The sequence below is a fragment of the Aspergillus lucknowensis genome (assembly GCF_044049455.1).
Source record: "Aspergillus lucknowensis strain CBS 449.75 chromosome Unknown BJX67scaffold_4, whole genome shotgun sequence".
In the NCBI taxonomy this organism is placed as follows: Eukaryota; Fungi; Ascomycota; class Eurotiomycetes; order Eurotiales; family Aspergillaceae; genus Aspergillus; species Aspergillus lucknowensis.
Window position 1 is genome coordinate 612461 of NW_027263548.1, and position 27990 is coordinate 640450.

Sequence of the window (27990 nt, forward strand, 5' to 3'; positions counted from 1 at the left end):
CGCTCAGCTTAACCGAATATCAGGCGGCGGCTTTGCTCTACTCTGTGCTGACGGTCTTTCAGTTTCTCTCATGACCATTATTAGGTGCTTGCGAGAATTATTGTATTTCAGTTGTCCTTTGAGTCCCCTGCCATTTCCCCTTTGTTCGCATCAAGTGTATGGCTGGTGACATGCACTAGATGTCGACTCAGCCGCAAACGCCCTTACCGCAGGTCGGGAAGCTTGTCAGTGTGGTGTAAGTTCATGCTGCCTCCTTTTGCGTACGACGTGTCTCTTAACCTCTATGGAGATATACTGACATTCGCGAAATTATACAGACCTGTCGGGTTAAAAGAAGCTGCGCTCGACTCGCCCACTTTCCGCGCCACCACGCTTCACTTCTCCGACCAGATCGAATACCTTGAACGATGGCTGGACGGGTACGCAAAGGCGGCATCACGGCTCGCTACCGAGCTTGCTGCACTAGAGGGTGTAGTGGGCGCATTTCTCTCCTATTCTACCAATCCCCTCATGGTGTCGGAAGCTACTCTGGATCATGATTATACCCTGCTCTCAATGCGGAGATGCGGTGAAAGCTCCAAGGACTTGTGGAATGGCTTAATCTCTGCGGCTAGGAAAACGGAATACCTTGTCACGGAGCCTATCAAAGCCTTCATCCAGGACGACCTGCGAAATTTCAAGGCGAGTCGTTATCCATACCTCTTTTCAGTGCTGTGGCTAACCCCGCTTAAGGAGAACCGCCGCATCCTAGACCAGACTCAAAAACAATTTGACACTCTACAAGCACGATACTCCTCCCAATCAAAGTCGAAGGAACCATCGTCTCTTCGAGAGGATGCGTTTCAGCTCCACGAGGCTCGCAAAGCGTACCTCAAGGCGTCGATGGATTTTTCTGTTCAAGCTCCTCAGATACGAAACGCCTTAGACAGGTTACTGATCCGTGTTTCGTTCGACCAATGGAGGGAGCTGAAGGTGCTTCACAATGCTAACGGAGGAACTTTTGCCAAATGGGGTCACGAAATGGACCGCATCAAGGGCTGGGTGCACGAAATGGAAGGCAGCGAGAAGTTCTCTAAGCGCGAGCTTTTCTCCGCAAGAAACCAGATTGAAGAGACTGCAGAAGTTGCTGCTCGGCCATCTCGCGAATTGGAAGACTACTCTATATCTACCGTCCCATACCTTGGCTCACACCCGCTCTCATCACTGAATACAAAGGACGCACGGCCAGAGAAGCAAGGCTGGGTAAATCTGCGGATCATTTCAAACAAGCCTACTCGCACCACCTGGGTCCGGCGTTGGGCTTTTTTGAAGAATGGCATCTTTGGTTGTCTCGTGCAGGGTATGCGAACTGGAGGCGTTGAAGAGACCGAGAGAATTGGCGTCCTGCTCTGCAGCATTCGTCCGGCTTTCCAAGAGGAGCGAAGGTTCTGCTTTGAGGTCAAGACGAAAAGCAACAATATAATGCTCCAAGCAGAGACACAGAAAGAGCTTATGGATTGGATTGCTGCTTTTGAAACAGCGAAGCGAAAGGCGCTAGAAAACCCGGCAAGCACTGACCTCTCGATCTCCGGAAAAACCACCGTTCAAGATCCCGCTTTCGCAATCTCACAACCACCTGCTCCTGAGTTTGCTGCCGACCCTGCCGACTACCTGACGCCCAATGTAAGCGATGAACAGACGTCATCGGACCGCAGTGGCATGCTTCCGCTTCCAGATCGTGACCCCGCAGCTTTCCGAAATAGTAGCGATTTTGGAGGCCATAGGCGTCTGACATTGGAGCCTGAGAGCCCTGCGCGAGACCACGCCTCACGCATCATTCAAAAACTCGACCTCCATAGACGATCCAACAATGCGGGGCAGTCTTCCAACGTACCAGGTGCTATAGGAGGCGTAGCCAATTTAATATCCGCTAGCCATAATGCGATTCTCTCGACTGAAATTGACACAAATAAGATGATGCCGCCGTCAACGCTCACACCTGCAACCCTCGCCAACCCGCCAGCTCCCACTAGTCTGAGCAAAGCGGCCGTACTTGTCAGCAACGAGAGGGGCATTGGGGTAGGTATTGCCGACAAAACTGGAGGTATGCCGAGTGGGATGATGGCAAACCTTTGGGGGAGCTCAAATTGGGGCTTCATGAATCGACTGGAATTTGAGTATACGGGACAATTGGAAGAGGAAAGCCAAGGCCAGGATTTAGAAACCTCGCAACAGCTATGTACCGCAGAACAAGGTACAACCGGCGGCTCTAGTGGCACCAAACTGAAGGCTCGCCATAGACCAACTGTTAGTCTGGATGGCGATACGTCAAAAGTGCAGCGAGCGATTATGGGAGTAGCGCACGAGTATCCCAACTATTATCCTCCCCAGCTCAAGATTCAAGATGCTCAATTTCGCCTCCTCTTCCCCAATGTTAAGAAGGAGGAACCTCTGGTCCTGGTTTTCCGAGCTACGTGGAACCCTAACGACCAGCAAGAGTTTCCCGGAAGAGCTTATGTGACTACACGAAACGTTTACTTTTATAGTCACTATTTTGGCCTCGTGCTTACTACTAGTGTCTCTTTGGAGAAGATCAAAGAGGTTACAGCGGCGCCCGGGAGAGATTGCGACTTCTTGTTCCTCCATACTATTCCGCCTCCTGGAAATGACACGCCCGGTCGAATTGCGGTGAAGACCTTCCTCGAGCCACTCAAGGTCCTCCAAAGGAGACTCAACTTCCTTATCCATGATTCCACTGCCGTGGAGCCTCTGGGGCTGGAGGCTATTTTCAACGCCCTGAATAAGATGTCTACTGAGCACATAACTCGAACCCCGAGCTTGGATAGTTGGGAAGACGTGGCCGCAGGGGATAAGCCAGACGATCAGGTTGAAGCTCCGAAGTCTGACTTCCGCCCACCCATCTACATCGACAAAAATCTGGACTTACATCCGAGTAATGTTGGCGGTGACGCTCCAAAGATCAGACTCCCAACCCAACCAGTGCAGTATGTTCCACAAGGAAACCTACACCTCGCAGCGGAAAAGTTCTTTGATCTTAGCCCAAAAGCTGTATTCCATATTCTTTTTGGTGATAAGAGTGCTGTATGGCAGTTGCTTTTGTATCAGAGAAGGGCGAGGGGTAAGCGACCCGTCTCTGCCCTAAGACACTGTTTATCATCTTCTAACAATATGCAAGACATCAAACAAGGACCTTGGGTGAGAAACGAGTCACGCCACCTAAAGCGAGACTTCGAGTATCAGATTGAGACCGCCGATGTATTTGGTCAGTATCTTACCTCAAATTCACGATCTATTTAGCTGACTGTGCCAGGCCGAACACGTGCGAAGGCTATATCCGATTATCAATTGATCGACGTTCTCAATGACCACCTATGCTATGTGATAACGGACAAGAGAACTCCATGGCACCTTCCTTTCCGGCGTTATTTCAGGCTAGTCAGCAAAGTCGTTATTACGTTTGTTGCAAAAGGGAAGAGCAAGCTGTCTATTTACACAAAAGTGGAGTGGTTATGGTCACCTTATGGTGTTCAACGTGAGCTTACCCATCATGTTGTCTGATGGCTATGACTAAACTATGGCAGGTGTTATTGATAAACAGGCTATGCGTGACTTGGAAGAAGATGCCATGGATGTCGTTGATCTCGTTGGCGATCAGGCGCGCAAGCTCGGATCACGCAGCCGGACCAAGAAAGCGATCACAATCTTCGGCCACGTTGGACGACAAAGTCTCGCCTCACAGCTCTCCACTGACCCAGATATGGGGGTAGAGCGTCCCAGGCTGCGAGTTCAGAGAAACATATTCCAGTTGCTGTACAAAACATTTGTTTCGTTGCTGCAGAGCGCCATTTCGTCCATCATAATTTGGACCTTTGCTCTCGTACGCTGGGCCTGGAAGACCGCAAATGCTAACATGATTATCATTGTGCTACTTGTGTCGAGCGTATTGCTAAATGGATTCTATTCTTCGCAGGCTACTCTCGACTGGTGGCATGAACGGAACGTTGGAGATTTTATGGCGCGTATCGGAGTGCATCCGGATCACGTCATGACCAAAGCCATCTACTTGCAAGACATAGATGACGCAATCGCCAACTCAACCGTCGGATACTCGAGTGGCGATGTTACTGAGTGTTTCTATACCTTCCAGCAGCAAACGATACGCGATTCTGTGACTCCGTTACCTCTAAGCACGTCCAACCGGAAGGATTCGGTGGCGCGGAGTGCGACCAGAAGAATCCAAGAGACTCGTGAAAAGCTCGGCGTGTATCGGTACAATCTCCTTGTGGCACTTCGTGTGGTGAATAGCATCGAGAAAGAAGTCCTCCAAAGTGAGTGGGAACGCTGGCTCCAGCAAGAATTGCGACGTTGTCGTCAGGTTGAAGATTTATTCGCTGCGAAAGAAGTTGGTGACGAGAACGGGACGGACGGGGACCAGACAGGCCAAAGCGTCTTGACAGGCCTCAACGACGATGTCAGGCAGTGGTACGAAACGTATTGCTCAAGTTGCCGCAGGGAACGGGAGCAATTTGACACGAGGGTTCATGACCCGCCCTCGGTTTGAGCAGTCAGCGAATCGCGTTGGGTTGTCGTGATTTTTGATATGATACCCTGGTATAGGTGGCATTTCCGTTGTTGTGTCGAATGTACGTATGAGCCGCGCAACAGTTGCGCATGTGTTTATGTCCCCAGATGGATAGACGTATATAGAACCAGCCGAAGATGTGGGCAAAATTTTCAGTTCTACCTTCAATTTTGCCTTGGTTTCACTGTACCCTCCTGGACAACATAGTAAACCACAGTCCCCTCACCACCCATACCCTTGTCAATCATTGCTAGCAGCAGCCTTTTCCCACCCCACTCTTTAGTACGATGACCTTTCGCCCGATACTCGTAGTACTCCGCTAATTTCGCCGCTTTGTCCGCACCCGCGCTGCCTTGAACAGCATCTGAGGGCTGAGTTTCCGACCTTAGCCCTTCTTCCCCAATATTGGGGAGTGCATCAAAGACTGCTGCCATCTTTTCCAGACTCCACGGCTCGCCTTGCACCGTGGGCAGCACGAACATGCGGTCCAGCTCGATGTCTTCTTCGCGGAGCCCATGCTCGACCATGTAGAGTTGTTCGTCGGGGTGTGTGTAGACCCTGTGCGGGGGGAGTCCGGAGACCAAGGAGATGGGAAAGGCTGTCTGGAGGTCGTGGATTTTGAGCGATGTCCAGAGGTGTTGGTATTGCAGGTTATGGAGGACTTGTAACGTTGTTGCGGAGGTGGTAGGTCTGGAGGAGATGAAGGTGGTGAGGGCGGAGGGGTTGGGGATGGGAGGCGAAGGCGTTGGTTTTGCCATATTCGTCCTTGTCGTCTTCTATCGCAATGGAGCCTTCAATACTCGAGTCGGCGTATGCAGTTCTTTCGAGGTGATCTGCAAGAACGGCGAATGACTCCTGCAGGCGGTGGGGAAAAAAGTGGACGGAGATTAGCGGAGTTTGCATTTATGTGCAGGAGCACTCGAGAAGAACACATGGCATCTCTACCTTGACAAGTGAATTTCCACCTTGACAAGTGAGTCTTTATTTGCTATTTCCTTGCTTTTCTGCAGATCTTATAAGATTCGGTTTTGTCTTAGTGCAACCTTTCTGTCTTGCAACGACCTTGCCTTGCATTTGATAGAAAAAGTATTGTCTTGTTTTGTTCACGTCGACACACTGTACCAATGGCCCGCCAAAAACAAAGAGTGCCGGTGCAACGGGCTCCGTCCTCTGAATTGATGCATACACTTCCAGACGATGTGTCCCAGACACAGCATCAGAATGGGAATGCGAAGGAATCTGCTCCCACGGCCCAGGGTGCGACTGGAAACCCAGACGCTCCTGGCCTAATGCAGCTTGCGATCTGTGTCCTCGGGATCTACGCCTCGTTGTATGTCGAGCAACGCATCTATCAATTGGTCTATATCAATTTTCGCTAACTTGACTTCTCTCAGTCTGTCATGGGGCGTCCTTCAAGAAGAAATTACCACGGTTTTGTATCCCATCCGTCCTCCATCCGCAGAGGAGCCAGAGCCACCAACAGAGCGCTTCACATTCTCGATCGTATTGAACACCATCCAGTCCACATTTGCTGCAATCACTGGCTTTCTGTACCTCTATTTCTCGACTCCTGCAGGCGCAAAGGTCCCATCAGTGTTTCCGACCCGAAAGATCGTCTTCCCTCTTGTCCTCGTCAGCATTTCCTCGTCCCTCGCCTCACCGTTCGGGTATGCAAGTCTCGTGCACATCGACTACCTTACTTTCATTCTCGCCAAGTCCTGCAAGCTCCTCCCGGTCATGTTCCTGCATTTGACAATCTTCCGTAAACGATATCCCTTATACAAATACGGCGTGGTCCTTCTGGTAACACTTGGCGTTGCGACATTCACTCTCCATCACCCGGGAACAAGCAAAAAGGTTGCCGCTTCGGCGGCTAAGCTCCAATCAGGCTCGTCTGCATGGGGAATCTTCCTTCTCTCTATCAACCTCCTCCTTGACGGGCTCACAAACACCACTCAAGACCACGTCTTCAGCTCTCCTCACCTGTACACCCGCTTCACCGGCCCGCAGATGATGGTAGCTCAGAACGTCCTTTCTACGCTGCTGACCTCGGCATACCTTTTGGCTATGCCTCATCTATCGTCGACCGGCATCATCCACGCAATTCTGCCCATCCCTATTCCACCCTCCACCGAGACGGAGCTGGCCACTGCCATGTCCTTCCTATCTCGGCACCCAGAAGTACTGAAGAGCGTGCTTAGCTTCGCAGCCTGCGGCGCAATCGGACAGCTATTCATATTTTACACTCTGTCCCGCTTTTCATCACTGCTTCTGGTGACCGTAACGGTCACCCGCAAAATGCTTACCATGCTTTTGAGCGTTTTTTGGTTTGGACACTCCTTATCTCCTGGACAGTGGCTTGGGATCGGCCTTGTCTTCGGCGGTATTAGTGCCGAAGCTATTGTGCAAAGACTGGAGAAGAAAGCGAAAGCCTTGGCTAAGAAGACGGAGTAGATTGAAACCGGTGTGTTTGTGATATGATATGTATTCGTATCTGTTTTCAATTTTAGATCCCCATCCGGCAACTTCTGGTCAGCCATCGACGACATTACATTAGATTGGGTAGCGACATAAAAACATCGAGTGAGATCTTAGTACGTGGAATCCACTTCCGGGCAGGAACAAAAATATATATCAAAAAAGGTGAAAGAGGAACAAATCACTTCCTCCCCTCGACCATAATGATATGGTACCCGAAACTTGTCTTCACATCGACGTACTTCGGGTTCGCTGTCGTGCTAGGTTCCAGGTCGTACGCAGCCTTTTCGAACGTCGATTCAAGACTGCCTCTGGTTTTCCATCCCAGGGAGCCGCCTGTGGATAGTGTTAGGCTCGTCATGCAGCTGATATTCGGGAGAACGCATACCCTGTCGAGCTTTATCTTCTGAATATTCACGCGCGACATCGTCGAACTTTCCACCATTGCGGAGCTTTTCCAAAGCTTCTTCTTTCTTGGAGAACTTCTCACACTGTGTTCGTGTTAGTATCTTGAGCCATCTTCTTGCGTTCTCTCAGTCCTTTGTTGGTATGGCAACCGCGTCTCCTAACAACATGATACAAATGATATCAAACTTGTGCAAGAGGGTGAGCCACTGGGAGGTGTCAAATGCGGAAGAACTCGCGCCTCTAAATCTTCCTTATTTGGACCAGAAAATTAGAGAGCAACGTACAAGAATATGCCGAACATTGATCGAGTTCGCGGCCTTTAGTCCTTTCCCCTTGTCGCCGCTATTGCCCTTTGACGAATCCCCAGCTTTCTCCTTCTCCTTCCCCTTTCCCTTCTTGTCGGACGCGCCGCCGCCTTTGGCGTTACTCTTGCCCATGGCGAGCGCCTCCGAGAGAACCTTAGATGGATGGATATGTGGAGATGACGTCCAGTCGTGCTACCACGCCGGGCACGGTTACGGATCGTGATAATTAACTCGGCCGCTTGAGCCCAGAGAAGAGGGAAGCAGCACGACCAAACCTCGAAGACCCCAAAAATATCCGAAGAAAGCTGGGGATGAACTCAGCCGGGTCTCCAATCTCGATCGCCTCAGCTTCGAGGATCTTCTGGAACAGTTTTGAGTGGGGCGTAGTTGAGCGGGGAGAGGAATGCCAGGCCTGAGGCAGACTGAGGTCGAGGCAGGCTGGAAACGACGCTTTGGTCCTTTATACTGGGTGAAGGGACGTGACGCCATGGCCATTTCTTGTTTTGTTGGGAGGGTTCGACGCCCATCTTCTTCAGGGGAGCCTCCTTCTTTCGAACGAATGCCATGATCGAAACGAACTGTCGCCCAGTGTCATGTCGGAGTGTCAGCTGTGCGTGTTGGAGCTGCGCTTGGCTGGGCTTGCATCGACTGTCGAGACGCCATGCTAATTATGGGAATGACTGCATGGATGTCTTGCCTGCTTTCCTGCCTCTTTTTTGATAGATCACCATTTCCGGTGGTTGGGCCAGACCCTGATTCGCCCGTGGCGAGCTTCGAGCCGTTTGTTCAGACCTCGACATTATCCCTCTTCGTCTATATCTCCCGCGAACGCCGAAAGGGCCATGCACGAGCTGGACAATGAGCGAAGAGAGATGGAACCTGGAGGCTGCCCGCATCAGCCAGCTGCCGGGTGAGGATGCCTTCTACATTGCAGATTTCGTCACCGAGGCTGAGGAGCAGTCTCTCTTGCAGAAGGTCGGTCTCGGATTCGCTTTCCTCGTCTCTGCTTCGGACTTCATCCTTTGGATTCTCAAGAAGGATAAGTTACTGACTGACTGCTACTGAAGATAACCTCTGCGCCCCTCCCCATCTGGAAACACCTCTCGCATCGCCGGCTCCAAACCTATCCCTCCCCGCTAACAAACAACAACACCCTCCTCTCCTCCCCGCTCCCCTCCTGGCTCGTGTCCCCCATCATCACACCCCACTTCGACCGTCTCGGTCTCTTCGCCGAATCCCCGCACAAGGCCCCCAATCATGTCCTGGTGAACGAGTACACACCAGGCCAGGGCATCATGCCGCATGAGGACGGCGCTGCATACTACCCGCTCGTGGCGACGGTGAGTCTGGGCGGGGATATCGTGCTGGATTTGTACGAGAAGAATAATGACTCAGGAGATATGACGGCGCTGGTGGTGGAGGAGGGCGGCGGTCGGCAGCCGAAATATCGCATCTTGCAGGAGAGGCGCAGTTTGCTCGTTACCAGAAACAGTATCTACAGGGATTATCTGCATGGGATTGCCGAGCGCGACAGAGATGAGGGTCTCGGTGCCGAGTCTATATGTAACTGGGATCTATTGCGGGAACCGCGGCTTTATGCTGGCGGGGTGTATATGAGGGAGACACGGATTAGCTTGACATATCGGGATGTGCTGAAGGTTGCGAAGTTGGGCAATACGATGAAGTTCTTGAATAAGCGGTAATAGCTTTCTTGATTTCTTTATTTCCCCCCTTTCTTTCTTGCTAGTATATGAAGGGGACCATATTCCACTTTCCGCGAACGGCGTCTTCGCCGAACTTTTGCCTGTACCATTGCCTGGTGGTTGATGCTGTGATGCCTAGATTAACTGCGACGAACGCGAGGGCGGACAGTACAGTTTTATTGGCAATCTCGCCCTCGGGCGCCGCTAGTAGCGCTAGAGACAGATAAATCAGGCACTCGGCTGTGTAATGCGGACAGATGAGTCTGCTAAACATCGGGTGAGTGGGGAGCGTGTACTTTTCAAGGGAGTAAAGATAGTGGTGGCAGTCGTGTTGAATTCCAGAAGCCAGGATAAAGATGGGGAGACAAAGAAGCGTGCGTCCAGAGAAGCGGCTCGTTAAGTTGAAATCATCGAGGCTTAGCTCATGCGAAAGAATCGTCCCTGCAATACCTATTAGCTGGTATTCCTTGCTTTCGCCTGCCGAAATCCCACGGACCTGCTCCCTCGATCCAGATTGCAACTGCGATTGCTATGTAGAAAGCATTGCCTGCTACCCAATGAACGAACCACATCTTGGATGAAGAAGATTTGGAGAAGCCCCGACACTCATGTAGCCGCCTCAAGCCCTGGGCCAACATCAGACTCCAGCAGAGCATAAGCTGATTGATGGAGACCGCTTGATGCAAGCGTTCGGGGCGGACTCGGGTCACGATGGCCTGGAACACAACGCCGTGAAATAGGAGTTGCAAAGCCCAGAATATCGACGACAGTATCGAGACGACGTAGAAGTGGGTGAAGTAACTGTGGGGGACTCTCAAAGTAGCAACGTAATCGAGTGCGCGTGTTACCGACGACACGGTCGAGGGTGAGGCTGACGATACGGATGTCTTCGGCTCGACTGTTGCTGCTGGAGTCGCACGAGCGCCGTAGGGGATGAAGCGCGACCGAAGTGAATCTGGCAGACTAACGGAGAGGATCTGGGGGCCTTAGTTCTCATCCATTCGAGAAGGAAACCGTCGAAAATGTCGATGCAGTAGGCTTATCCGTTGGTGTCGTCCTGCATCCCATCGTCGACGATTGTTTCATACCGTGCAAGCCGCGAAGATGAAAAATGTTCGAAGAGCGTCGACCGCGTCCATGTTGGTGACGGAGAGGGTGGTATCAACATGGGCAACGAAATCCATATTGCACACTCCGCTAGCTGACTGAAGTCATGCAGAAGAGACAGGCGACGAAGGCTATCTCCTGTCTCCTACCTCTTGCGTGGCGGAGGGGGGAGAATGAAACTTGATGACAGATGCGTCTCAGGTTCAAGTTCTGGTCTCAGATTTGATGACACTTTCGTCGCTTTGAGGCAGCAATCTTCACTGGGCACACTTGGCAAAACTTCTCAGAGGAAAAAGGGGGGCCAAGCCTGAAGCGGGGCGATAAGCTGAGCCAGTCTTGAGCTCTGAATGGCTGAAAACTGGCTGATCAGAGTAGGCCTCGCCAAAAAAAGCAGGCCCACCTCGGCCGCAAGCGGTTAAGCCCACAGATGCTTCGGCCGCTCATTGGCCGTACCGGGAAAACAAATGGGATGTCTGGGCTGAGAGCCTTTGGTGCCCACAGGCCTCTTCCAGGGAATCCCCTGAAGAGCACCTGATGAATGGGCGGTCCAAGACTGAAAGAGAAATGGATGGGAGGATCAACTATCGAGTCTTCATCATGATTCATCCGCCACCTTCAAGTTCGACGCGGCGTCCCCGCTCGCTTTGGGCCGTCGCGCATCGCAGCTCCTGCGCCTCTGGAAGTTGCCTCTGTCGAGGGCGGACTGCAAACCTCTCCCAGACTGGGAAGTACGTCGGTGCATCAGAGAGAAGTTGCAGAGATTGACTTTGATCTTTGGTTGAGTCCTCGCGCGAGATATCGGTCGACTCCTCTGGAACCACAGCCTTGGGAGCCTGCGAGATTGTCCCGCTTTCAAAGGAGGCGACCTCACATGAGACCGAAGATGATTGCTCGAGCTTCCCCCTTGAATCAAGGATTCGGGATTCACGATTCGTTCGCTCGCCCAGGAATCCCTCCTCTCTGACTGGGGTCGAGTGGATTCGATTGAAGCGCGCCCGTAAACTCGCCATCGTGCACTGCAACGAGCGAAAAGTATCACTTTCGGGGGAGGCCGTGGCCAAAGTGAATAATTATTTGAAGAGCCCCTCTTGATTGCCCCCTTGATCTGGTTAAGCAGGAAAACGTGTTCGCCTCTGTCATGGCAATCATTCACCAGAACGATTCTTGCCACGGATCGTGCGTTTGGGGACCCAGCCTGAGGCCACACACTCCAGTTTCCCACACCCAATCCCGTCCCAGTCCAGTCCAATGGCGCCCCCCGGTTGACCTCGTAGTGTCGTGACCTTCCACCGTTTCGGTCAGGCTCCCTCTCACACTCTTTCTTCTCTTCAAACCGTTCCTCTTCTCTTCCTTTCCCCCCCTCAAAAAACGACTTCTCTCCTCCCAACTACTCCTCCCCCGGTCTCCCTTTTCTTCGACCTTCGATCCCATTACTCTCATCTTCCATCTCATCTCTCTCTCAGGACGATCAAACAGAACCCTTGGCTCGTTCGTCCGTGACATTATTCCAGCCCGCCTCTCCTCGTGGCCTCGAATCAATCCAGCTCATCTTGCGACCTCTCTGCTGAACTGGAGCTGCACCGATCATCTTCCTAACCCTCCCGACCTTTTTAAACAGCCACCATTCCTTCAACACTTCTCGCCGTCCAGTCCTCGCCGTCCCTATCTAGCGTGGTTGAGCACCTTCCGCGCACAGCTGCTGGCGTCCTCGAACCGCAAGCCATCCTGTCCGTTACGGCCTCCAAAAATGTCGAGCAGAAGTCCATTAAGTCGAGTGTTACCGCTATGAGTGATGTCGACACCGTCCCCTCCCTGCCAGCTGCCCTTGATCCTAAGCAGAACGCCTTCGCCGTCAAGGTGAACCACCAGCATACCTTGGGGCCGCCTTCTCCTAGGAGGACGTCGCTTCCGTCTGCTCCTCGAGGGGAAGCTTTTTCCGCCAAGGACACTGATCCTGGCGTTGGGGATGGCGATGGACCTCCAAGCCCCAAGGCTGATTCCGAGGCGGAGACTATAATTCAGTCGGGTCGCGAATCTCTATCGCCGGAGAAAAGACGAAAATTCATAAAACATGAGCCGAAACGACGTGATGATGATGCAAATGACCGTGTGAGCGACAACAACTTCATTGAAACTGATGTTCAGGTGCAAAAGAGCCACTCTGTGGGTGATCATAGTCACGCCCCAAGAGAAAGTGAAACGCTGCAGCCAAGCCCTCCTTGGAGAGAAGCCTCACCATCCGTTGTTAAGGTAGAGAAGTCCGATGATTCTCAATCTATCTCTAGCAGGTCGGAATATTCAATCACTGCCGCACCTAGTGGGGTATCAAGAAAGCGCAGCTTCAGTGAAAGTATCAAGGGCGAGTCGAATATTAACCGACATCGACATCGCAAAGTCTCGCCCCCTCTTCGTAGCCGTGAAGAATACGATCTGAGCAATATAATCTCGCTTCCTCGACCTGCGTCTACCGATCGCTCCGTCTCCCCAATACGTCAAGCCCACAAACGAACGGCCTCGGGCCCGCAACTTACGGGTGGCAACGTAACTAGGAAGAGAAAGGCTCCAACTCCCCTGATAACTGGTTTCCAAAGGCAAAGTTCCGAAGATCGCCAATCGGTGTCATCAGCCAATGGCTCTCCATTACCGAGTGCGCAAGTACGGAAACTCGCGTCAGTTGACGGGTCGTCAGCGTCTCCTGCACGCCCAACTAATTACAAAAAGTTGCGCGACCAGAATGGGAGAACTCGCCTGGCACGTGCTTGTGCAGCCCAGGAGCTCGAGGCGGTGATTGCACGACATGAAGAGCGCCCCGAGGACCTGAATGTCCCTGACAATGCTGGGAATACGCCTTTGCAGATTGCGTCTCTGGAGGGCTGCGCGCCTATTGTCAAATACCTGATTGGCGCGGGATGTGAAATTGAAACCTGCAACATTGACAAAGACACTCCCCTGATTGACGCTGCGGAGAATGGTCATCTGGATGTGGTCAGAATCCTCCTCGAAGCAGGCGCAAATCCACGTGTTGTCAATTCACAGGGAAATGAACCGAGTGATCTGGTTCCCGATGACTGCGAAGAGATTCGACGAGTGCTGGAGGAAGCGAAGGCTAAACCGCGACCCAATCGCCGGTCCGAGGAAACCATTGCCCCGTCAGGTCGAGAATCATCCTCACGGCGGATTTCGGGTGCTAGCCCGCGTGAGTCCCCTCCAGTCAGTGGAGCACGGAGTCCTCCCTTGTTTAGTGCGGCCACAACGAGCAAGCGGAAGAGCGTACGAAGCGAAGCTACGAGGAATGACCTGCTGTGGACCAAGGCTACCCCTGAGAATCTCCAGGCCTTTGCTGCAAAGGGTGATATTGTCGGTGTTGCAAATATCCTCAATGTTGGGCAGAAAGCCGATACTGATTCAATGATTGCTGCTGCTAAGGGCGGTCATGATGAGGTCTTGTCCCTGCTGCTTGGCATGGGAGATGCAGACCCTGACCCTGCCCCTGTCGAGTCGCAAAAGCCAGGACACAATACACCAATGTTGGCTGCAATTGGCCGTGGAAACCTTGCTGTCATCAAGCTCTTCTTGGATCAGCCGGGGTTTAATCCAGCTCGTCGGTATTATGATGGCTTGACTTACTTTGAAATCTCCAGGAAGCGTCGAGCGGACAACTGGGAAGAAGAATACGACCTCCTCAAAGAAGCCTACGACAAATACGTGAAAAGTAAGAAGCAACGCAAATCTGATCTTTCTTCACCGCGTCGGGTGCGCGAAAAGGAGAAGGAGGGCAAGCGTTCAGCACGTAAAGATTCACCATCACCTGTTCCTCGATCAAAAAAGGCTGCTGGAAGCCCTGAACCCAGGGATTCGTCGTCGAAAGATTTAGGTGTTTCGAAAGAAAGGAAGGGAATCGCTCACCCGAGGGATAAATCTACCCCTGGCGTCTCTCGTCCGAAATCGTCCCATCTCGATCTGCCCGACTCGGATATGAAGGAATCTTCAAGGCACAAGCCTATGTCTAGTGATGATGTTGTCAAGAGAAGGCGCTTGATTGCGGGCCGACCACCTCAGGATCGGGATCGCAAGATGCCTAACTTACCTTCGTCGGACTCCCTCTCAGGTCGAGAAGATGGTGCTATCAAACCTCGTGTCGACCGTTCTTCTGAACCAGCATCTAGAACCCCAACATTGAAACGCGGGCGTAGCAGTGCTAGTCCCGAGCGACCTCGTTCTCGCGGGTCCGAGGCCGAGCGTCAAACCGACATCCAAAAGAAAAAGAGGAGGGTACTATCTGAAGAAGGCGCACCAAATCTCGCTAATGGAGGTGTAAAAAAGGCTCGCCCGGCTACGTCTGATGTGATCAAATCACCGCCCCAACAAAAGGGCAGCGCCGTATCCAGTGATCCGAAAAAAGACGCCTTGCAGGATTCGCGTCTTGCGTCCTCTAAAGTATTTGACCGAGATCTGGTAAAGGAAGAACAAGGGAAGTACGAGCAACGGGGCCTGGCCGATATTCCCATGGAGGACTCGGACCCGGTAGATCCAAATACAGAATCGCAGCATAAATCGCCACTTAGTCGCTCGGAAACTAGCGGCGAAAACCGCGAGCCACAGAGCGCCACTAGCGAAACTTTTGAGCAACAGATGGCTGAGAAAGCGGAGCAGGAGCGATTGGCGGAGGAGGTACGCATAAATGCGGAGGCGGAACGAGCACGGGCTGAGAAGGAAGAGGAGGAACGCGCAGTTCGGGCGGCCCAAGAGAGGGCTGCGGAAGAAGAGCGCAAGCGGAAAGAGGCTGAGCAGCGACGGATCAAACAAGCGGAAGACGAGCGGCAGAAGCGACTTGAGCAAGAAAGACAGCGGCTCGCGAAGATTCGTAGGGAACAGGAAGAGCACGAGCAGCGTCGACGAGATGCCCTCCCTAGCAGGCTCTGCATTGCTGCTAATCTCGTCGGATCCAATGACCCTCAAGCACGAGCCCATTCGTGGTTGAGGAGGTTCATGCCCGTGGTTACCGCCGAAACTAAACAGCTCGATCCCAACTGTGGTGCAGACGTGGCGAGTGAGAGATGGGTACCGAATTATCTTGTAGCCCCGTTACTTGCGACCAACGACCTACAACTTTCCCAGTATGCGAGTTGGGAGAAGCGTGACGCAACGCCCCAGCAGCGGATGAATCTCTGGCGTGTGACACGGCGAATGCTGGTGCAGGCGGATGACACTGAGTTCTTGACAGCTTCATTCGGACAAATCATGCAGAAGGACGGTGAAACCCGAAGCAAGTACTTTGGCATGGAGCATATCTTCTGGGTCAAGGTATGTCTGAACCGTCTGGACCCTCGGGATCTATATACTGATATTTTGACAGCTGTCCGACTTCATGGACCTGGTTCCGCACATTCCACACCTGCAGGGCCTTGATATTCGATTCTTAAAAATGCATATCGATCAAGAGCCGAGTGGACACCCTTCTTTCCCGCTACCGCAGGCGAATGGGCACATTCATGGACCTTCGCATGCCGACAACCCTGGGCTACTTCTCGAGCAAAGTTTGACTAATGGCTATGGGCACAGCTTGCCAAGTACATACGCCTGACTGACTTCCGCCAGTCCACATCCCTGTATAGGTGGACGATTTTCCTTGCATGTATGACTATGATACCTCTGTTGAGTGATGCGATACGCGATACCAGTATTTGGATAGAAGATGCGGCTCGATGCTGCATGGCGTTTTCCCTTGAATACTATCGTTGAATAATGCAAGAAGAGACTTTTTGGTGCAACCCTCGAAAAACAAAGCAAGTTTGTTTACAGATCACGTGGTGATATACTCACGTGACTATTAGTAAGATTTGTAGGGCACACCCATTTAGCGAGAACGCGGAGAAATTGGTACCAACGATCCCACAGCCGACAGTTTTACCACCACATCCCACCACTCTTTGAGGAAACCCGACATTGCAACACCATACTAGCACATCATCAAAATGGTGCGTATGCTCTCCGAAACTCCAGCTCCTCCTGAACAATTGGCACCAACCACCTTGCCAAATGAATTCGGGACGGCCCAATAAAAAAGTTCCAACCAGCTAATTCATCAATCTTTCTATAGTCGGACGGAGAAGAGAACGCCCCTGTTGCCGCCGCCGATGAGGTTGAGGTTTCCGCTGATGCTGGCACCGGCGGCCAGATGTCCGTCCTTGACGCCCTGAAGGGTGTCCTCCGCATCGCGCTCATCCATGACGGTCTTGCCCGTGGTCTCCGTGAGGCTGCCAAGGCGCTCGACCGTCGCCAGGCACACATGTGTGTCCTCAACGAGGGCTGTGAGGAGGAGGCCTACAAGAAGCTTGTTGTGGCTCTCTGCTCTGAACACAAGATCCCCCTCATCAAGGTGCCTGATGGCAAGCTTCTGGGCGAGTGGGTTGGTCTTTGTAGGTTCCCCGTCGTCTTTTTTTTTTTTTCCTATCTGGAATGCGGTCCTGGGTGTTTCTAGGGTGTAACTAACGTGTTCTTTTTTTGTGGTACAGGCCAGCTCGATCGCGAGGGTAACGCCCGCAAGGTTGTCAACTGCTCTTGCGTTGTCGTCAAGGACTGGGGTGAGGAGAGCCAGGAGCGCTCTGTTCTGCTTAACTACTTCCAGACCGAGCAGTAGACTCAGTACCCCGTCCATCCTTGGGCTGTGGCTCAGTGGATTGCGCTCGATTCGGCAGGGATGCAGAAACGCAATATATGGGTGATATGATGTGATCTGGATTTGCTGGGTGGGATTTGCGTCTTCGTCGCACGTCGATGGGGGGGACCTTTTGAGCGCCCGTGAGGATTTTGGGTCATGTCTTATCATACTTACGAGTACCTAATGCGCCATGTCTGCCTTATGCCGAGAATCCATCCATGAAAGAAAATAAAATCAAGGATTCAGATGATACGCTTGACACGTTTTGCGTATAGGATGATGTCAAGGCTCTGCTGAGATACTTCGTAATTTGTTTCATTGCCTCACAGAAAGCATTGCTTAGATGATCCATTTGGGCAACATGATGGTGAGAAAATTGACAGTAAACAACACCAACTAATGCAAGTTGTATCGTGGTATCCCAAAGCCAAACGCCCAGTTCCCGGAATAGCAGCGCAAGAACAATCAACTACCGGAAACTATACGATGGTCGAACCATCTTACTGGTCTCCGGCTTCAATGACAACTGCTGGTATGGTGAGCTGCCGGGGTCGTAGTACAGCCCTTCAATATGACCACTTTCGCGGTTAAGAGAGATATAGTAGAAGCCGGAAATTGTGAGTCCCTGCCGTGCATCGGTAGGAGTGATGAAACATCGTTCTACAACCCGTTAGCTAGAATTTGAGAGAAATATGGAGATCGAGACAAACCCTTCCATCTCATGAGGATCCACCCCTTGCACAGCTCGTCCGTAATCCACTTTCGACTCACAAGCTTCCTTGTCATCTCTTCATCAGTTAGATTCTTGAAAGGCTGCAGCTCCCTCCAATAAGTGCTATCGATTTCTGCGTCTGCCTTGAAATTTTTTGTCTCCAGTGTGTGCGCGTTGAAGTCGATAATCTCTCCTTCCAAGAACGTTACGATATGCGCATCATGGGATGGTGACGTCTTGTCCGGGATATTGTACGCTTCCATAGTTCCCGAAAGTGTCATGTCCTGGGTGTTGATGTTGTGGACGGTGACTCTGACAGGCCAATTCTCGTCCTTCCCGCCTCCTACGCCATAAATCTGGCTAGCGAGGTACCGTCTTCCATTCGTTGTTTGCACGCTGATGCGGCTTTGGTCACTACCATTGACGATCATCGGATTGTTGGACGACGAACTCGGGCCTTGTGGAGGAAGAATGACGCTGGTACTGCATGCAGCCCGCTGGAAGCCTGAGAATGTCATGCCCGCGCGAAGCCAGGAACATTGAGGCGGCGGAGATATTGAGGCTGTGTCAAGAATGAAGTCGTCTTCATCCCATGCGAGAAGATCTAGTTGTACGAATCCTCCGGCGGCCGCGGAGGTCAAACTTTCCTCGAAAGAACTTGAGTAGCGTAATCTGTCGAGGTAGCGGATGGTTTCTTTCAACCGGGAGCTGGGTGGATTCTCCAAGTGCATCTGCCGATGAGCGCTGACTCGGGCGTGAAGGTCGTTGTGTGTCAGAACACGATGTGGCTCACTACGGCCGCTAGGAAGGAAGCGATAAGCTCGAGATGGGGCCGCAACACTAGGTCGTTCTTGACTCTCGGCTGAAAGCTGACCCGCTCTTTCACGGTCAAGAAGGTAATCGTGGAGCGTCCGTGTTCTGGAGAATCGGGATTGACGTGGTGTTGACTGCAGCAGAGCTTCTGCTGACGACCCTGGAATGCTGTTCTGTTGATGAATGCTCTCCGATGGCTCGGTCGGCAACGTCTGGGGGTTTCTGGGGGCAGTCTCGCGACGTCCAGATCGCCGTGAAGAGCTGCGTTCGGAAAGCCGACCAAGCCATGATGAAAGTGCGTTGTTGTGTATCGGCGGCGACTGAATATCGTCATCATCGTCGTCGGATGCGGGCGCCCAGCCATAAAGCGAACGGAAATTCGAGTCTCGGCCTTCGTAGTTTGGCAAATTACTGTTATTCATGGTGTTGTAATTCCCCTCATTAGAGCCGTCGCGCTGGCGGCGCAGGATGGGTATGCGACGGTTGATTTCAACCGACATGAGCATGTTAGCGTCCTCTAAGTCCATCGGGCTAATATCGAATTCGGACAGAATTTGTTGTCGGCGACGGCGCTGGCGACTGAGCAGAGACGAGGAGGGGTCCGGGGGAGAGCGCACACGAGACCGCAGGAAACTCACGTTATCATCATGGGCATCACCGGAAACGACGGCGGGGAGGGACTGCAGAGAGGATGAAGCGGCCAAGGGCGATCGGGAGGGGGCATCCTGTGGAGAAAGATAGGTAAGTAAGAGCCGTGAAACAGACTGTTAGATTCCTCTCCGGCGATTCTACCAGGCGGAGCTGGTAACAAGAACAAATGGGAAGACATACAGAAGGCGAATTGACCGGGGGCATGATATCCGAGAATTCTGCTGCTGGTGGGCTCGTCGTAAGGAGATGGCGCAGAGACGATGCGCCAGTGGGGAGGAGACATGCAGCGAGAGACCGTTCACGAAGGGAGAGGAAGAGGGAAACGAGCGGAGTGAATGGGCTGAGGATGGAAGGGGACGTGAGGGTGGATGAATGGGGAGAGGAAAAGCAAAGAAGCGAGGCGAGAAGCCGTGGAGAAAGTGAGAGAGGAAAAAGGAAACAGGAAGCTATCCAAGGCGAGCCTCTCGTCGCGATCTCCTCGTCGACCTCTGCTCTGATCCCCTCGGCCGAGACTTCCCTCGATTGTATACAAAATAGTGCGAGATTCTGACCTTGTTTCGTCTTGAGCAATTACTTCTCTTTCATTGTTGTCAATCCGATTCAGAAGTCTCCCACTGCATGCGTCACTTTCTCTCTCGCCCTCGCCATCGCCACCTGGGTTCGCACCATCGTTTTGTGCCTTCGTTCTCGTTTCACGCTTCCATATTAATTGGGCCCCCAGTTTCGACGTTTCGACAGCACAACATGGATCTGAATTGCTCCACCGCTCGTCCGGTGTGAGCCGATCCTTCCATCGTCGTCCCCGAATACGAGCCTTCTCAGCCAACTCCAAAGAAGACAGAGCGCTGTGTTGCTCTCGAAAAGGACAAGTTGGAGAATGCTCTCACGCATCCTATCTCGCTGTATTTTCCCTCTCTTGAAACACTCGTCGGTAGCTCGGGCAGATTTAGCGGAGCAACTCCGACTGTCCGACGGACATGGATCAATACAAGAAGGGCAGCTCTCTGGTCGTGCCTTCATCTTTCTCCCATGTCCGCCTCTCCTGGTTAACTCTCCCTGTTCTTGACTCCGTCTCCCCGTCCTGTTTGTGATATACCCATGGCCAAGATCAAGACCATCGAATACTTCCGCGTCCTGCCTCGATGGCTGTTCGTTAAGGTCGTGGACGAAGACGGCAATTATGGCTGGGGTGAGAGTACACTAGAAGGTCATACTGAGGCTGTTGAGGGTACTCTCAATGCCCTCATTAAGCGATTCCAAGGATATGAAGCTGAGTATGTTTGGGAGAAGCGCTCTCTATACCTAAACTTACCGATAGTAGTGATATCGAGCACATCTGGCAGATGGCCTGGCGTCTTGGCTTCTACCGCGGCGGCCCTGTCTTTATGTCCGCGATTTCCGGGATTGACATCGCGCTTTGGGATCTCAAGGGCTGTAAACTTGGTGTACCCATCCACCAACTTATTGGCGGCAAAGTCCGAAACAAGCTCTCTGTATACGCCTGGATTGGCGGCGACCGTCCTTCCGATGTGGAAGCCGCGGGTAAAGCCCGTCTTGCACAAGGATTTAAGGCTATCAAGATGAATGCAACAGAAGACATCAACTGGCTCGATTCGCCCAGTGCGCTTGACTCTAGCGTTGAGCGTTTGAAGGCTGTCAATGCCCTAGGACTCGATGCTGCCCTAGACTTCCACGGCCGTTTGCACAAGCCGATGGCAAAGCAGCTAGCGAAAGCACTTGAGCCCCACCGTCCACTTTTCCTGGAAGAACCGCTACTCTCCGAACACCCTGAGGGTATTAAGCAGCTCTCAGATCAGGTCTCCTGCCCCATCGCCCTCGGCGAGCGCCTCTACAGTCGGTGGGATGTCAAACGGTTTCTCGAAGATGCAAGTGTTGACATCCTCCAGCCCGATATCAGTCATTGCGGGGGAATATCCGAACTGCGTCGCATTGCTTCCATGGCAGAAACGTACGACGTTGCTATTGCGCCGCATTGCCCGCTTGGCCCCATTGCACTCGCAGCTTGTATGCAAGTCGACCTTGCGACACCGAACTTCGTTATCCAGGAGATGAGCTTGGGGATCCATTACAACACCGAGGCAGGTGACTACGACATCACGAGCTATGTGAAGGATGCGAATGTGTTTGCCGTGAAGGATGGTTATGTGGACGCTCTCACAGCGCCTGGGTTGGGTATCGAGGTTGACGAGGAAGTTGTCCGACGTGTCTCGCGGACTACCGAGCCGTGGCTACCCAAGGAGTTCTTTGGTCCGGATGGAGGTCTTAGGGAATGGTAACGGGTAGATTAGACTACAGGCGTCATAATGGGGCGATGAGTTTGGTTTTTTTGTATTCTTTGGCATAGCGCGTTGTGTGGGTTGACACAGAAATGACTAGAAACGACGTTATATTCGGGATTTATATCTCTCGATGCCATCTGTCCGTTCTAATATCTCGCGTATGTACATGATTACGACTCTATATGGGCTTCGCAGCATCTCTCTTGATTCGGAAGAATCGACGCATGATTGATAACTCAGGCTGCCGAGCGTGCAGTATTTAATTCATCCGCACGTCTAATGCAATCAAGAATCATACCCCAGAAGGTTTCCAGGTCCACCCCACGGGGAATGGTAACTCCACTCGGGTGGCTGGCGACTACTGAGCGACCCAATTGTCCAACAAGCGCAATGTCCGTTCCATGGAGGCCATCGGTGATAACGGTGACGGCAAATCGTTCTCCATCGCGGTCATCGAATTTGAGAACTCCATTAGGATGTTTACTGGCGAATTCGTGATTGAGTGTGGAGAGAATTGCGGCGACAGCGAGGGGGTCGTGCAGTGGGGGTCCTGTTGTAAGGCCAAACTCGGTCTCGTAGGTTGATGCGAAGAAGAGTAATAGTTCATATAGCATTTGGCGGAGGACAGTAGGGGGCGCAGATGGATCGTTGTCTGCATGAAGGATCCGGGTCTGTATGGTTCGCGACGCGAGGACTTGGTGTGTTAAGTCTAGTGTCATCAGAATTGTTTTTGACGCAAGAGTTGGGTTACTGAAAATGGATTGAGAGGACTCTGGATCGCACTATAACGGGGCTCATCGTCAGAAAGAAGTCATAGCCACAATTGCTATTGAGCGAGCGACATACGTATATGTTGAATTCAGCTAGAGGAGTCACATTGCCAATCCTGCTCTCGTGCCCATCCAATCTGCTGATTGGGGCCTCCGAGAATCCATCGCCAACACCACCACCCATAATACTTAGGCCTTTGATATGCGGCGCGACTTCGGGAAAGGTTGCGAACAACAAGGCAACGTTGGTCAATGTACCTGTGGCTACGACCCAAGAGGTGCCTTTGGGTTGCGCCATGAGGGCGTCACGCATGGCAAGAATGGGGTTCTTGTCCGTTATTGGCGCTCTTGAGGCCTTCGGCAGAAGTTCGGTGCCGTCGATTCCCGAGTCGCCTGTGTTCCAAGCATTGCGATGGTTAGCCTCGTCCGGAGGATATGGCTATTATGGCTATTGAATAACTACTGACCATGGATGTTCGGCGCGTGCACTGCGGGTCTGCAAAATGGCTTTGATGTCCCTGGATAGACAGGAATATCTGGTCTTCCAATTGCCTCTAGAACCCTCGTGGCATTGACGGTAGTGTTTTCCAGAGAGGCATTCCCATGAATCGTTGTGATCCCCAGGAGATTCAACGAGGGATGATGAGTTGCGAGTAGAATTGCAAATGCGTCCTACATTTGGGAGTCAGGTAACGCTTCAGGCAGATCATACATGCGATGGGGAATGAGTAGTTGGTAGATCACGCTTACATCGTGCCCTGGGAGCAATGATCAGCGCCGACGGGCACGAGGAGATATATGGGCAGCAAACCAGGATCACAATCTAACCAGAGGGGAATCGGCGCGTCTGTTGCGGCGCTCATGGCCCGATATTCCAAACGTCAATTTATTGAGCGCACTGTAATGGCTCCTCTCACCCCGCATGTACGCAGACCGAGGGACAGCAACCTTGGAAGGAGGCGGGGGATGCCTGCGATAAGCTCGACCGTATCACAGCCCTGAGCCCTACTTTCCGGATTGGGGAAACCAGCTGCAGCACGTGCACCAGACCGTCTCTCACGCAACTGAGCAGGAGCTCTCTGCTCAGTTCCCCGATGTTGCATCAAACATGAGATCCTACTGCTTTCCAACAGTCAAAGCTCGACTCCCTGCGATGAAATGACCACCGACCCTTCTCCTTCGGGCCTCCATCCCATCTCCCACCTCAAGGCGGGCCCGACGACATCGAGCTCCAAGTCAACAGCCGTCCCAGGTTCGTCAACTACCATTAGCCCCTCACAAGGCTCTCAACGTCCGCAGCTGCCAAAGAACGTTAGTCGCGATGAACTGAACAATGCGACGGGCGACAAGGCCACAGCTGCCCTGATTAGACGCGTGCTCTGCCCTCAGTCTGGGAGCCATGGCGGAGCTATTTCACCGTATGCTCCGGAGGAGTTCCTACCCCCGCTTACAAGCTCTAATGACGTGGACCGCCAACTCTACGGCCTTATTGCGATTATTATCAAGGAGTTTGTCTCCCCTTGGTATTCGAAGATTACATCTGATCAGACCTTTATCAATGAGGTCCTTCAGGTGGTCGCGCACTGCTCTCGGGCGCTTGAGCAAAGGTTGCGGGAAATAGATATTACACAGTTGGTTCTGGACGAGCTTCCTGCCCTAGTAGAGGCACACGTCGCAGGTGAGTATCATGCCAATCTATTCTGCCGCGTCGCTCACTAAACATCGCTCCCTTCGGAATCAGCGTATCGAATGGCCAAGGAACAGTCTCACTCATCCGGCTTGTCCCCTTCTTCTCGCGAGATCTACCATGCTTTGAACCCCCATCCGGCCCTCTCACCGGTTCTAGATACCTCAGATCCTGAATCTGTTTCGGCGCAGCGGGAAAACGAAGCGGTATATCGACGGCTACTGGTGAAAGGCGTTTTGGCCGTGCTTCTTCCCACCGAAGATCTCGAGAATGCTTGTCTGCGGACCCTGATGAATGATATCTTAGGGGATCTCATACTAGGAGACGAAGTGAGTGGAAAGGTGTGCCAGGGCTGGTTTCTGTGGGCAAGTATGACAAAGCTGCTTGAGGTGCTTTCGAGGAAAGATCATCTCGAACCTGGGGATAGTTCGGCTGGAACGGTATCATCTCGCAAGGATCAATTACGACAGTTTGGTCTGCTTTCGCCGCCCAAAAACAGCGAGAGTAGCCACTCGTCATCTACTATCAAATCACGAGTCACAAGCGGAATATGGCACATCCTTCAGTATGGCTTCCTGGTATTTGTCACTCTACGTTTCATCGTAGCGGGACTCCTTCGCGTTGCATCGACACCCCCAGCGATTGTAACTTCGCGCTCGAGTCCTCCAGGCAGTCTTGTGGACGAGCCACTCCCCAAACACGATTGCATCGCAAAGCGCCCCGTGCTTGACTATCGACTCTATGGCATGTTGGCTCAGCTGTTTGATGTTCCCCGGCGGATGCCATGGCTCGGGGGACTCCTTGCCCTCTTTCAGTACTTAATTCTGGCTGGTCCAGGAAAGGTAGGAGACTCCGGCAGTGTTCTTGACAGGTGAGTCGCTCTTTTGATTTGGAATCTCTCAGCTGTTTTTCCCTTCCTGGCCCCTCATTCGCTGCGCCAAATGTCACGGGCTTGCCCACATGGTACGGGCCTGGCTTGAAGGAATCGGAGAATCTCGAGTGTTGAGAGCTGTCGGCGAATAGGCTGTGGAGCAAGTCGAAGATGGTTCGATCTCCGCACAATGATCTACGAATGGCGCTGGCAAGTGCTTTCTCAGACTGGCGGTTTCAGGCGAGTCATTGGAAGAGGGTCGAAGACGAGCGGGACGTCAATGCAGTGGATTTACATTGCTCGCATGCTGCACCGATCACTTGATCCGCTACTGGGTGCTCCGCCCATCCTTCGCAATCTGAAGCTCTCGGCTTTCATTCGCTCGTACCGTCAGGTATTCGTGTTACACGCCTGGACCACAATTTACCGTTAAATAACCGTGCACGTATCGACAATACGGTTGATGAGAGGAGAGGGAATCCCCCCGACAGAACCCTGGCCATTTTGTCGGGATCATTTCTCATTTCGTGCGTGCCTTTGGGGACTGTTTGCGCGCATTATTTTGGTCGCCACTTGCCCAGACTCTTTCCCCTCGAGGACAGCCGGGGATTGAGGGTCACACCATTCGGCGATTGGTCTTGTCTCGCGACTCAGATTTCAATGTCTTTGCTCTCAGCCCCGTCCACTCAGTGCTTCTGGTTGCTCAGGAAAGATTGGACCGGCCCTTTCCGTCCCGTGCTGGATCCAGTTTCACCGTCCAACTCCGCTCTGCACAATCAATCCAAGCACCCTCCAGCCTGCGTCAAAGACATTGGGAAACTGAATGCAACAAAGAAGGTCCTGGACGCGGAGGTCGAGAGTTGGTGGGGCGACAATCGTTCACTGCTTTGGCAGCTCCTCAAGTTCTGACACCAGCCTCACGGACGCCTGCGGCAATCCCACGGAAGGAGACAGCCTTTTTGTCAGCCTTCGAGCCTTCGCACGAAAAGACACTGGGCCCGTCCTCCTGCTTTGCATTTTTGTTTTGCGGGCCAATCAGCGAAATTCATCTCGACGAATTTTAAAATTCGACCTGCAGCCGGGGAGAGCTCTGGCGTGTTCAGACCTGGCCAGTTGACCTATGAAATCCCGCCAAAATTTATGGCTGCTTGGTAGTTCTCTCTGATTGAAGATGGACGCGCCGACGAGAAAACCCTCTTGATCCGAAGATTGAGGTTCGTCGCGAACATCTCGAGTCCTGATGGGGGGTTTCAGTCGTGCCAATAATTGGTCAAAGCTCCTCGATTTCTTCTGGTCGGGCAGACCCTGTTTTCTGTCGCCCATCGAATGATGAATGGGTGGCTCAGGGTCGTCTTCCCATACTGCTCAAAACGGGCAGAGAAGGAAAGGCCGCCCAGAACATCCTTGCAATGAGGGAAACGCTTGACAGGAACCCAAACTCCACTGGCTCTCCAAGTCGATCGCTCATACTCTCACTGGGCGAGCTTTTCTCTTTTCATGAGGCCACGGCCAAGATAGAAAACATTTTCCTTTTACTGACTGCCCGATTCTCCACCAGGTTCCTCCACGAAACCATCCATGAGTATGTCCTAACCCCCACTTTGTTACCCAATCTCCTCCTTGCATCGCGAGAGGCGCTTTTCCCGCATAACACTCGTCCAAAACCTGGAGCAAGCGTCAATCGCATCGAGGCGCTGACGGCGACTCCGACCCCGACTCCGCCAATTCCAGAAGGGTTGCAAGCGTCAACCGACAATGATACGCAGGCGACGGTCGCCTCGGGCGGCAGCCCAATCAGGCCCGTCCCTCCAGCGACAACGGCGGGATTTTCTCCCTTGTCGCCGGATCAGCAGCAGCATCCGTCAACCGCCGAAATCGCCTCAATAAGGCGAAAGTGCGCAGTCGGCATTCTCTCCCTGATGCCTCGCCCAATCGCACGCCGGCTATTTGGGATTTCAGTCGAGAATAGCCTTGGGGAAATTTTGACGCCCGCGCAAGCTCCGCACGTTTCACAGGGGCCTGAGCCTCGCCTTGACTATCAGTGTTCTCTATCATCGGAATTGGCCTCGTCAAACGGGTCCTTGTGCGGTGACGCGGAAGAAATGCTGTTGCTCTCTGCGATCGAAAATGATATCCTCGATCTTTTCGCGGATGAATACTGCAACAAACATCTGATCTATTCGATCATCGAGTCGGTGCTTGCAAGACTCCTCCCTGAATTGTCCGATCGTAGCATTGGGGAGTTGATGGAGGATAGAGGATTTTTTTTGGCCGCTGGTTAAGTTCAAGATACTACCTCTCTTCGCAGTACAGCTCTAATCATTCCCACTTTAATCATGCATTAATGCTAATTATGATCCTTTCTATGATTGATCATCCTCACCCTGTTTCCGGCGTGGCGTATCGGCTCAACATCGCATATCGTATTTCTTGGACAATTGTCGATAAAACAGTGATATTTGATGCGGTTTTCTCCCAGAGAATAAACGCAGCATAGACTTTAGCCAGATATGGAAGGGCAATGTGCTAAGACGAATTCTCCCAAAAATAAGATAAGATCAGATGTGCACCACAAACGGTACCCGGAGCAACCGATAAGAGACAAAGAAGATTAGACTTCTTTACCAAGGCAAGTCCTCCCCAGAGTAACTTAGCCGCCGACCTCGACCAAGGCGGAATCCGTCGCAGTTCGGGTTCGAATCGTGCGATCAGCTGTGTGGGACAAAGCCTTTGCCCCTCCAACAGCTCAAAGCGGTAAGCGATAGACCATCAGAAGACGAGCTGCATGCAGAGCACCCAGGTTCTCCGTAAATGCTGCGGGCGATTGGCTGTGGTGCTGCACCTCTGCGCCTCTGCGCCTCTGCGCCTGCTGCAGCCTGTCCGTCGCCCCGTGAACTGATACATATGCCTCTCCCAGTCCCGCAGGGGTCAGGTAAAGTCGG

General features: G+C 52.5%; 11 protein-coding genes across 11 annotated transcripts; 6 read left to right on the forward strand and 5 right to left on the reverse strand.

Moving 5' to 3' along the window:
* The first annotated feature begins 17 nt into the window (after nucleotides 1–17).
* BJX67DRAFT_216495 (putative transcription factor SipA3) lies at nucleotides 18–4654 on the forward strand. The gene is made up of 5 exons (XM_071025664.1): nucleotides 18–681; nucleotides 733–3118; nucleotides 3176–3262; nucleotides 3311–3532; nucleotides 3582–4654. The coding sequence occupies exons 1-5, from the start codon at nucleotides 244–246 to the stop codon at nucleotides 4559–4561; spliced, it is 4113 nt and encodes a 1370-aa protein (XP_070890085.1). The 5' UTR covers nucleotides 18–243; the 3' UTR covers nucleotides 4562–4654.
* On the reverse strand, nucleotides 4528–5438 carry BJX67DRAFT_216503 (uncharacterized protein). Its single transcript, XM_071025665.1, has one exon. The coding sequence runs from the start codon at nucleotides 5338–5340 to the stop codon at nucleotides 4747–4749; it is 594 nt and encodes a 197-aa protein (XP_070890086.1). The 5' UTR covers nucleotides 5341–5438; the 3' UTR covers nucleotides 4528–4746.
* A 97-nt stretch (nucleotides 5439–5535) lies between these two features.
* Nucleotides 5536–7323, forward strand: BJX67DRAFT_216765 (UDP-galactose transporter HUT1). Its single transcript, XM_071025670.1, has 2 exons — nucleotides 5536–5912; nucleotides 5977–7323. Exons 1-2 carry the CDS (start codon nucleotides 5707–5709, stop codon nucleotides 7034–7036), a joined length of 1266 nt encoding a protein of 421 aa, XP_070890087.1. The 5' UTR covers nucleotides 5536–5706; the 3' UTR covers nucleotides 7037–7323.
* BJX67DRAFT_216626 (peptidylprolyl isomerase) lies at nucleotides 7150–8313 on the reverse strand. The gene is made up of 3 exons (XM_071025667.1): nucleotides 7753–8313; nucleotides 7449–7551; nucleotides 7150–7396 (listed from the first exon to the last, which is right to left on the reverse strand). Exons 1-3 carry the CDS (start codon nucleotides 7903–7905, stop codon nucleotides 7242–7244), a joined length of 411 nt encoding a protein of 136 aa, XP_070890088.1. The 5' UTR covers nucleotides 7906–8313; the 3' UTR covers nucleotides 7150–7241.
* Nucleotides 8314–8485: 172 nt separating this feature from the next.
* Nucleotides 8486–9687, forward strand: BJX67DRAFT_216694 (uncharacterized protein). The gene is made up of 2 exons (XM_071025669.1): nucleotides 8486–8748; nucleotides 8841–9687. The coding sequence occupies exons 1-2, from the start codon at nucleotides 8632–8634 to the stop codon at nucleotides 9474–9476; spliced, it is 753 nt and encodes a 250-aa protein (XP_070890089.1). The 5' UTR covers nucleotides 8486–8631; the 3' UTR covers nucleotides 9477–9687.
* BJX67DRAFT_377713 (putative 3-oxo-5-alpha-steroid 4-dehydrogenase) lies at nucleotides 9517–10660 on the reverse strand (the record flags this gene model as incomplete). Its single annotated transcript, XM_071032175.1, has 3 exons — nucleotides 9517–9917; nucleotides 9973–10453; nucleotides 10565–10660. The coding sequence occupies 3 exons, from the start codon at nucleotides 10658–10660 to the stop codon at nucleotides 9517–9519; spliced, it is 978 nt and encodes a 325-aa protein (XP_070890090.1).
* Nucleotides 10661–12368: 1708 nt separating this feature from the next.
* BJX67DRAFT_377715 (putative histone deacetylase complex subunit (Hos4)) lies at nucleotides 12369–17223 on the forward strand (the record flags this gene model as incomplete). Its single annotated transcript, XM_071032176.1, has 5 exons — nucleotides 12369–15887; nucleotides 15940–16120; nucleotides 16182–16192; nucleotides 16684–17002; nucleotides 17099–17223. 5 exons carry the CDS (start codon nucleotides 12369–12371, stop codon nucleotides 17221–17223), a joined length of 4155 nt encoding a protein of 1384 aa, XP_070890091.1.
* Nucleotides 17224–17503: 280 nt separating this feature from the next.
* BJX67DRAFT_216650 (GID4/VID24 family protein) lies at nucleotides 17504–19874 on the reverse strand. The gene is made up of 3 exons (XM_071025668.1): nucleotides 19601–19874; nucleotides 17955–19494; nucleotides 17504–17904 (listed from the first exon to the last, which is right to left on the reverse strand). Exons 1-3 carry the CDS (start codon nucleotides 19622–19624, stop codon nucleotides 17714–17716), a joined length of 1755 nt encoding a protein of 584 aa, XP_070890092.1. The 5' UTR covers nucleotides 19625–19874; the 3' UTR covers nucleotides 17504–17713.
* A 485-nt stretch (nucleotides 19875–20359) lies between these two features.
* BJX67DRAFT_216535 (enolase C-terminal domain-like protein) lies at nucleotides 20360–21837 on the forward strand. The gene is made up of 2 exons (XM_071025666.1): nucleotides 20360–20694; nucleotides 20742–21837. The coding sequence occupies exons 1-2, from the start codon at nucleotides 20519–20521 to the stop codon at nucleotides 21715–21717; spliced, it is 1152 nt and encodes a 383-aa protein (XP_070890093.1). The 5' UTR covers nucleotides 20360–20518; the 3' UTR covers nucleotides 21718–21837.
* Nucleotides 21812–23426, reverse strand: BJX67DRAFT_343605 (uridine-cytidine N-ribohydrolase). The gene is made up of 5 exons (XM_071028170.1): nucleotides 23302–23426; nucleotides 23241–23248; nucleotides 22958–23162; nucleotides 22567–22883; nucleotides 21812–22502 (listed from the first exon to the last, which is right to left on the reverse strand). Exons 1-5 carry the CDS (start codon nucleotides 23351–23353, stop codon nucleotides 21957–21959), a joined length of 1128 nt encoding a protein of 375 aa, XP_070890094.1. The 5' UTR covers nucleotides 23354–23426; the 3' UTR covers nucleotides 21812–21956.
* A 222-nt stretch (nucleotides 23427–23648) lies between these two features.
* On the forward strand, nucleotides 23649–27330 carry BJX67DRAFT_377719 (PXA domain-containing protein; the record flags this gene model as incomplete). Its single annotated transcript, XM_071032177.1, has 3 exons — nucleotides 23649–24168; nucleotides 24232–25048; nucleotides 26607–27330. The coding sequence occupies 3 exons, from the start codon at nucleotides 23649–23651 to the stop codon at nucleotides 27328–27330; spliced, it is 2061 nt and encodes a 686-aa protein (XP_070890095.1).
* Nucleotides 27331–27990: the final 660 nt, after the last annotated feature.